The 9,235-nt window shown below is 59.0% G+C and overlaps 1 protein-coding gene and 1 pseudogene across 1 annotated transcript; one reads left to right on the plus strand and one right to left on the minus strand.

Moving 5' to 3' along the window:
- Nucleotides 1–1,842: 1,842 nt before the first annotated feature.
- Nucleotides 1,843–3,513, minus strand: LOC123932986 (annotated as a pseudogene).
- A 1,017-nt stretch (nucleotides 3,514–4,530) lies between these two features.
- Nucleotides 4,531–8,912, plus strand: CD320 (CD320 molecule). The gene is made up of 5 exons (XM_045989901.1): nucleotides 4,531–4,734; nucleotides 7,224–7,337; nucleotides 7,678–7,911; nucleotides 8,183–8,341; nucleotides 8,457–8,912. Exons 1-5 carry the CDS (start codon nucleotides 4,608–4,610, stop codon nucleotides 8,597–8,599), a joined length of 777 nt encoding a protein of 258 aa, XP_045845857.1. The 5' UTR covers nucleotides 4,531–4,607; the 3' UTR covers nucleotides 8,600–8,912.
- The last annotated feature ends 323 nt before the right edge of the window (nucleotides 8,913–9,235 follow it).

A 9,235-nucleotide genomic window follows, 5' to 3' on the forward strand; every position in this document is an offset into this window, starting at 1 on the left:
GTGGGAAGGAGGTCTGACTCCGGAGGTCTGTGTGCTAGGTACTGTTTTGAACGCTCTGGGGATCTGGGCTCCTTTGTGGAGCGATCCTGGGAGGTCATGGATGAGGCCACACCCCCTTGGCAGAGAAACAGGAATGGAAGGACAAGAACTTGCTCAGGCTCCGTGAAATTGAACCTGACAGCTGATGCGTCTGCCTAACTACAGATCCCTGGCGTCTTCAGCTTTTATCCCTGCACCCCAGAGACGTCTGAGCCTCAAAGATGGGGCACTCCCCACCCCTGCCGTGCACAGTCCTGGTCGTCAGCTTTCCACCTGCCTCTGTACCTGTACACCTTTGCCTCTTACCCATTTCCCCGGGGAATCTGGGAGGTGTTTTTTTTAAATAACAAAAAAAACCCCAACAGACATATAATACACACACTCCAAATGCCGCTATAACGTTCAACATTTTCAAATAGTGAAGCTTGCCAACAACCCGCAAACAGAACCCCTTGTGCGACAACTCCAGGATGCTTTAGTGTTGCTTCCCAGGAAACGGGGTGGGGGGATTGGGGGGGGTCAATGCACGTACACCTGAGCACTGAGGGAGCGCCACGTGTCTGGGGTTCTGCCGGCAGTCCACCTGTTGCCTCCTCTTCTTCTTTTTAATACTTTATTTATTTGACAGAAATCACAACTAGGCAGAGAGAGAGGAGGAAGCAGGCTCCCCGTGGAGCAGAGAGCCGGATGCGGGGCTCAATCCCAGGACTCTGGGATCATGACCTGAGCCTAAGGCAGAGGCTTTAACCCACTGAGCCACGCAGGCGCCCCAGCCTGTTGCCTCTTCTGAAGGCAGAGCTATTTTCAAGAACACTCAGCCTCTGACCGGCTAGAGAGTCTGTAGAAGGTTTTTCTTTCTTTCTTTTTTAAATTTTTTCAGTTGTCATTTATTTTTTTTTTTTTTTTTTTTTAAATTTTATTTATTTACTTGACAGAGAGAAATCACAAGAGAGGCAGGCAGAGAGAGAGGAAGGGAAGCAGGCTCCCCGCTGAGCAGAGAGCCTGATGTGGGACTCGATCCCAGGCCCCTGAGATCATGACCTGAGCTGAAGGCAGCGGCTTAACCCACTGAGCCACCCAGGCGCCCCAGTTGTCATTTATTTTTGGCTCTTGGGGCAATCTTATCTTTTCAATATGAAAAACAAGTTCCACACAAAATAGAAATTTGAAGTGTAGGACAGGATGAAGCCAAGGGCAGGGGAGGGAATAGCAAAAGGAAAAAATGAGATGTTGCCAAAGATGGGAGGGTCTCCTCGTCCCCTCTCTGGAAGAATGATTCGAAAGATTCAGGTGGCAGTACAAAGCTTTCTGTATATACACAGCAGAGCTGGGTGTTTGCTAAGAAAGGGTGCGGATGCGGAGGGTCTTTCTGGAGGCTAGTCCCTCTTCCCCTTCTTGGCCCCCTTCTCCAACCAGGGGTAAAGGAAGGAATCCAACATATGAAGGTGGTTATGTAGGAAAAGGGAAGGATCCTGCTTTAACGGTGGGGGTGGGGGGGAGCGCAGACCCCAGCAAAAGAAACAGCTCAGGACACAGCTTGGAAGAAGACGGAAAAATAGAGATAATACTGTCAACACCTCTCCTGAAGCTGAGGGGAGCAGGGAAATTCCTGGAAATTAGGACTCAAGAGCCTGGATATCCCTCTCCAAAAATGCTCTAGAATAGAAAACCCTACCCCTTCTTATAGGTACCTCTACCGCTATGAGGTATCTGTTTCCTTTCCCCGGGGCTACCACATGGGCTTAGGATGGTGGCCATCTATTGGGTTTTAAGCACTTGGTTCTAGATGGGATCTGATGAGACCCAGCTTCTTGGAGAATTATTTTATAAAACAAAGGGAAATACCAACTGGACAGATGGGAGAAGGGGACACCGAAAGGAAATATAGGATTACTGAGAATGGCAGAAATCTAGGTTTCCCAGAGTGGAAGAGAGGAGACATTCAACAAACAAGTATTTATTGAGCACCTATTATGTGCCAGGCACTGTGTTCTAGGAGCCCTCCCCCACCAAAAAGGAAAAAAAAAAAGAGACAGAGGCAGAACATGTAATTCTGAGGGAGAGGACAGGGGCAGCTGAGGAAGAAGGCTGAGGGAATGGAGAAGCCTGAGGTGATGGTGCTCTGCCTTAGGCCTCCTCTTCGGCCTCCTCACCGAAATCCTCCTCTTCTTCTGCGGTGGCATCCTGGTACTGCTGGTACTCGGAGACAAGGTCATTCATGTTGCTCTCAGCTTCGGTGAATCCCATCTCGTCCATACCCTCACCTGTGTACCAGTGGAGGAAGGCCTTGCGCCGGAACATGGCCGTGAACTGCTCTGAGATGCGCTTGAAGAGCTCCTGGATGGCCGTGCTGTTGCCGATGAAGGTGACTGCCATCTTGAGGCCACGAGGTGGGATGTCGCAGACTGCTGTCTTGACGTTGTTGGGGATCCACTCCACGAAGTAGCTGCTGTTCTTGTTCTGCACGTTGAGCATCTGCTCGTCCACCTGCTTCATGGACATCCGCCCACGGAAGACAGCAGTCGGTGGGGTCGACAGTGAGGTGACGGCCATGGGCGGGGGGTCACAGGCAGCCATCGTGTTCTGGGCATCAGAGACCTGCTGGGTGAGTTCAGGCACAGCAAGGGTCCGATACTGCTGGCTTCCACGGCTGGTCAGAGGTGCCAAGCCAGGCGTGAAGAAGTGGAGCCGTGGGAAGGGCACCATGTTGACGGCTAGCTTCCGGAGGTCAGCATTGAGTTGACCAGGGAAGCGCAGGCAGGTGGTGCCGCCGCTCATGGTGGCTGAGACGAGGTGGTTCAGGTCTCCGTAGGTGGACGTGGTCAGCCTGAGAGTGCGGAAGCAGATGGCATAAAGGGCCTCGTTGTCAATGCAGTAGGTCTCATCTGTGTTCTCTACCAACTGATGGACGGAGAGGGTGGCGTTGTAGGGCTCGACCACAGTGTCAGACACTCTGGGTGAGGGTACCACACTGAAGGTGTTCATGATGCGGTCGGGATACTCTTCTCGGATCTTGCTGATGAGCAAGGTGCCCATTCCAGAGCCTGTGCCCCACCCAGTGAGTGGGTCAGCTGGAAGCCCTGCAGGCAGTCACAGCTCTCTGCCTCCTTCCTTACCACATCCAGGACTGAGTCAACCAGCTCAGCCCCCTCTGTGTAGTGGCCTTTGGCCCAGTTGTTGCCTGCCCCAGACTGACCAAAAACAAAGTTGTCTGGTCTGAATATCTGCCCGAAAGGACCTGAGCGAACAGAGTCCATGGTCCCGGGTTCTAGATCCACCAAGATAGCACGAGGAACATATTTGCCACCTGTAGCTTCATTGTAGCACACGGAGATGGGATCCAGCTGCAGGTCGCTGTCACCGTGGTAGGTTCCGGTGGGGTCGATGCCGTGTTCATCACTGATCACCTCCCAGAACTTGGCGCCCATCTGGTTGCCACTGGCCGGCCTGGATGTGCACGATTTTCCTCATTGTTAAAATTTATTTTAATTTTTTTCTCGCCTCAAAGTGTGTACGGGGCAAGAAATGATATGGAATTTTTTTTCCTATACTGCTAGTCTCAGGCTGGAAGGATGGGACGTGTCCCGGAGGCTGGAGCAGCGAGGTCCGAACGCAGCCGCAGGAAGGTTCTTTCTTTCTTTTTTTTTAAAGATTTTACTTATTTATTTGACACAGAGAGAGCGCACAAGTAGGCAGAGCCGCAGGGAGAGGGAGAAGCAAGCTCCCCGCAGAGCAGGAAGCCCAATGCAAGGCTTGATCCCAGGACCCTAAGGGTCATGACCCCAGCAAAAGGCGGACGCCTAACAGACTGAGCCCCCCAGCCGCCTCAGAAGGTTTGTATTTTATGTGCCTATGGGTTGAGCACGAGAAGAGAAAGCCACGGGCGGGTGGCCTTTGTGCATCACGACCTATGACCTACGGGTGAGGAAGACTGAAGGAGGCAGTGGGCGTGGGTGAGTGCTCCCAGGTGCGAGGGACAGGACCCGAGATGGAACTTCTGTAAGTGTTTCATTCATTTATTCACTGAATATTGAAGAACCCGCCATGGTGGCAGACCCCGTGCCGGGTACTGGGGACGCAATGAACAACACAGAACTCCTGTCCTACCGCTGACCTTCTAGTGGGTCATGAGACACCGAGTCAAAGTGAGCAAAGCAGCAAAGCTGGGTGCAGAATAGAAGCTGGAGAAGGCAAAGGCTGGAGCATGCCTGAGGCGTTGACTGCCATATTAACTATGATAATTAGACAGTCACATTTGCTGCAGGATCCACGCGACGCCTTCGATAGTGTGAGTAGACACCGACGAGTTCCTTTACATCCCCACAGTTTCTTACTTCAAACAGGACTGGGATTTTTCCGTAGACCTTGTCACTGGGAAAAGTGGGTTAGAGCCTCAAATTGTGGATCCCCTCGTATTCGGACCTTTACGGTACGCGTACCCGGGGGCGCCGCGGATCCTCGAGGCGTGGGCCCCGCCCCCGACGGCGGCGCGCGTGCGCGGGGATAAAAGCGAGGCCCGGTCGGCGCGTGGGCAGTGCCAGGGCGGGGGCGGTACGGCGAGGAGCTGCATGGCGCAGTGTGGAGTGCGGCGGCGGGCGGCCCTCCGCCTGGCGCTGCGGCTGCTGCTCGGCTTCGGGCTGGGCCTGCAGGTAGCCCCGACCCCGGTGCCGACCCAGTCCTTGGCCCAGGCCCCAGGTGAGTGAGCTCCGCGTCCCGCGCACCTCGCGCGCGCGCCCCTCCGCCGGCCCGACCCGCCCCGCGCGCGGGCGGCGCCTCGCCATTGGCTGTGTCGCTCGTGGGTCCCGGACACTCCCCCCGCACGTGGCTCGAGACTCTGGCGTGCGGGGAGCCCGGCCCTTGAGCCAGCCATCCCCAGAGAGGGACAGTCGCCGGGGTGGCCCTGCCTGCCTCTCGCTGCGCGGCTTCTGACGTCTCACACCGCTCTCCTGCTCCGCTTTGGCGGACCCTTTTGTCATCTCCAAGCCGCCCTTCAGCCCAGCGTGGCAGGAAGGCTTGCTGGAGGCTCCGGTTGTCCGACCTCTAACTGCATGGCCGGTCACCTGGCGCCTCTTGGCAGCAGCTGCGGCGAATATACCCCCGTCCGACCCCGAGGCCATATGGCTGAATTTCCTGGGCCGCCAGGCCCCACCCTCCCCATCCCTGCGCCTCCTTCTCTGGCCTTAGAGAGCAGAAGCTTTCTCTCCCTCCCGGTAACCCCAGGCCCTTGGACACCTGCTCCTGGGCCCAAGTGATCTTGGTGGCCATCTCTGAGGTTCCCAGAGCGGTGGGATAGAGTGATCTCCCTGTAGGCAAAGGTGACCCTCGCTTTCAGCTGTGAGCTCCTGTCTGGTCTGGTCTCCTGGCTCATCCCAAAGCCCCTGCCTTTACAGCCTAAATGTTCCTGGCTCCTTTAAGGGGGCAGAACTCACTTAACTAAGTACCAAGCTGCAAGTGGTCTATTCTCCGGACCCTGAGATAGGGACTCTAGCGTGCTCCTTTTATAGGGAAGGGAACTGAGGCTGGGCGGGAAAGTCACCGGTCACTTTTTTGTTTTTTCCCCCCCACTGGTCACTTCTAACTCCTGTCTGACCCCACACCCCACAGCCCTATGAGGCCTGGTGTGCTGTGCTCTGCCCCCCCCCCCCCCCCCCCCCCCCCCCCCCAGTTTCCAGGAGGTCTGGAGGTTGGCAGGGCTGAGAATGGCTAGACCTGGAGAGGAAACCACACCCAGAGATGGCCAGACACCCCCACCCCTGTTGGCAGGGAAGGAAGCCAGATCCAGGTCCGGCCATACCTCTTCCTGACTTCAAAAGCTCTGGGACGGTGTGGGCCACGTGTATCATTGTGCCTAGAGGTCTGTGGACGGACTGGCTGTGGGGAACAGGGGGTCTGGAGGCACAGGCCCCAGTAAAGGTGAAAGTGGCAAGAGTACCAGGATGGACTGGAGAGCCACTGGGTTGGGGCCAAGCAGGTATTTGTGCCACCCCCTTCTCCCCCACCACTGCACCCAAGAGAAGAGCCTTTAAAGGCCATTCCTTTCCTCGGTCTGTCAGACTCCCTCCTGCTGGCCCACGTTCTAGGCCCTTTCGTGCTCCTCCAGATCAGCACATAGCCTGAGCCTCACTGCCTGGGGCCCAGGAAGGCTCAGCTCTCATCAGGACACAGCCTGGACCTTGGTGTGACTCGTGTCTGTATCATCCTGGGCTTGCGATCACGAGGTCCCGGCCCTGATCTCCACCGTGTGTCCAGTCTGTGTGGATACCAGTTTGGGGACCGTTGTTATTGGGCGAAGGCAGAGCGTCAGGCCTCCCTGAGAGGTGCAGGAGACCCTTTCTGAGAAAGAAGCTGAGATCTGAAGGCTGAGGAGGAATCACCAGTTGCAGAGTGGGGAGAAGAGAGGGAGGACTGGGCCAGGAACCGGCACAGGCAAAGTCCCTGAGGTGGGAGCGAGCTGGGCCTCTTGGAGAAGGGGGAGCAGGCCAGGACAGAGGGAGCTGGTTCAAGAGGAAGGAGAAGGGAGGCGGTGAGGTCCAGGAAGTGTTCGCAGTGGGGCTGGGGCGGGCCTTAGCACCCCATAGACAAAATAGGGATTTGGCGTGAGAGGGTCAGGGGAAGGGGGCCTTGTGAGGAGGTGGCACATTCAGGGTGGGGAAGGTGGTTGGATCTGGGAGGAATTTAGGAGGTGAGTGGACAGGCCTTGCTAATAAGCAGGTCCTCTGCCCTGGGCCTCAGTTTCCCCTTGGCTAAGCAGGTGGGCTATAACGGGCCCTGCTGACCCTGACCACGGGCCTGGTCTGGGGCAGGCTTGGAGATGGCCGCTACCCCAGTGCTTTGGACCGTGGATCTTGGAGGGCCTCTTGGGGAGACCGTCTGGCCTGGAGCCTGGTAAAGACTCCGGGATCAGTGAGATCTGGGTTCAGACCTGGGTTCAGACCTGGGCTCTGCCACCGGCGCTGCAGCCTGGGGCCTTGGCACTCTCCTCAGTGTCTTGGCATGGCATGGCAGGCGAACCTGCGCTCCAGGCTTCCCACCGAGTAGGTCCCCCGCAAAGTGTGGCTACCGGTGTCATTCCGGCGCCCTGGGACCTGGCCTGTCCCCTGGTGGTCGCAGTCTGTAACCTCCGTGCCCCTGGCGGAGGGAGCCAGGACTGGGGCCTCCCAGACCTCACTTGTGTGCCCCCGTAGGCTCCTGCTCGCCCACCAGCTTCCAGTGCCGCACGAGTGGCTTCTGCGTGCCCCTCACTCTGCGCTGCGACGGTGACAAGGACTGCCCGGACGGCAGCGATGAGGAGGACTGCAGTGAGTGGCCTTGCTTTTGGGGTGGGGCTGCCGGGGGTCGGCGCTGGTGCGAGGGGTGTGGTCTTGGGGGTGATGGGGCGGGGCCTGAGAGTGGGCAGGGCTTACAAGAAGAGGTGGGTTTACTGGGAAGGGGGCTTGGGGGCGGGGCTCGGGAAGAGGGGCTTGAAGGGAGGCCAGGCCTCCGCAGGTGGAGCTAACAAGGGGGAATCTTCAGGATGCGTGGATTTTCTAGGGTCACCTGTTCCTGGAAGGCGGGGCTTACGAGGGGGCTTGGTGGAGGGGCGTATCGCACGCAGCACTGTTGGGTGGGTGTTTGGGACCTGACTGACCTGTACCCCAGGGATCAAGCCTTGTGCCCAGGACGGAGGGTGCCAGCCGCCCACTGGCAGCCCCTGCCCTTGTGAGAACATCGATGACTGCCCAGACGGCATCGCGGAGAACGGTCACAACTGCAGTTCCCAGCCCTGCCCGGCGGGGGAGCTCCGCTGCCTGCTGGGCGGTGCTTGTGTCCCACACACGTGGCTCTGCGATGGCCATCCCGACTGTCCCGACTCCAGTGATGAGCTTGGCTGTGGTGTGTGTCCTGGGACCTCAGCGTGCCTGGAGGGGTGGGGAGGGCTGGCCGTTAGATAAGGACACCTGACACCTTCTGGTGGGTGACCAGGCTGAAAGTGTGGACACTTGCACCCACCTGGGCCTGCATCCCCGGGGGGCAGCGGGAGATGAGCCGCAAGGTCCCCCCCCCCCGCCCCCCCGCATTTGGAACACATGTCCGTGTCCCCATGGTCTCCCCGCCCCCCCGCCAGTGCCCACTCCCCCCTGCTGAATGCCTGGGCTTATTGCAGGAGCTGAGACCCTCCAGGAAGGGACTGCCACATCCACGGGGACCCCTGTGACCCCGCACAGTGTCCCCTCTCTCAGGAATGCCACAGCCACCCCCACCGGGGACGAGGACTCCGTCCAGTCTGGAAACCGGAGTGCTTGTGGGGTTATCGCAGCCGCGGGTAGGACAGCCAGGCCCTCCTCCTCCTGGGGCTTGGGGAGGACACAGGCTGCGGCACCCCTTCTCCGTGCGGCCAGTTCCTGCTCCTGCCGACTCCTGCCTGTCTGACCCCGCAGTGGTGCTCAGCGTCGGCGTGGCCGCCAGCTCCCTGTTCGTGCTGTCCCGGCTCTGTGCCCGGGGGCGCCTGCACCCGCTGGGGCTGCTGGTGGTGGTGAAGGAGTCCCTGCTGCCGTCGGACAGGAAGACCTCGCTGCTCTGAGGATGAGCTCTCGCCACCCCGGCTCCCGTTCGCGGAGCGGCAGCAGCTCTGGAGACCTCGTGCGTCAGTGGCGACGCACGGGTGCCGGCACACGAGCCCTCAGACGTGGGTCCTTCTGGCCGGGCAGCGCCGTGGAGCCGAGCTCCTGCAGCCGGCCCCAGAGAGGCTGGCGGTGCCCGGGCCCTGGATGGGCGGAGTGCATCGCAGCCGGAACGGAGGGGCTGGCCCCAGTCTGCTCCTGGGGGCGGCCCCCACACGTAGACACTCCTGCTGCCCCGTCGGAAGGTGCTGATTAAAGTTACTTCACATCCTCCGTCTGCCTCTGGGCCTCTGTCTCCCTCTGCCGGGGCAGCCCAGGGTCTCCCTTCCAGCCCCTCCTCCATGGTGGCAGTGTCCCCAGAGGGTGGGACTCGGGGACCCAGCCCTGGGCGCTCCCTCAGCCGCTCTGCCTCTGGCTTCCTGGGACCCAGAGGAGGCGGCGCTGGGGCTGGGGCTGGGGCTGGGGCAGCGGGTGGTCTTCCTTACCCGTCCCGGGGGACCGCCACCCATCACGACTTCTTGCTCTTCTGAGATGTAAGCCGGGCATCCCAGGGTTTGTCTGGGCTCCACCCAGTTTTTGTGTGTGTTTTTTTTAGG

Source organism: Meles meles, chromosome 20, assembly GCF_922984935.1.
Source record: "Meles meles chromosome 20, mMelMel3.1 paternal haplotype, whole genome shotgun sequence".
Classification (NCBI taxonomy): Eukaryota; Metazoa; Chordata; class Mammalia; order Carnivora; family Mustelidae; genus Meles; species Meles meles.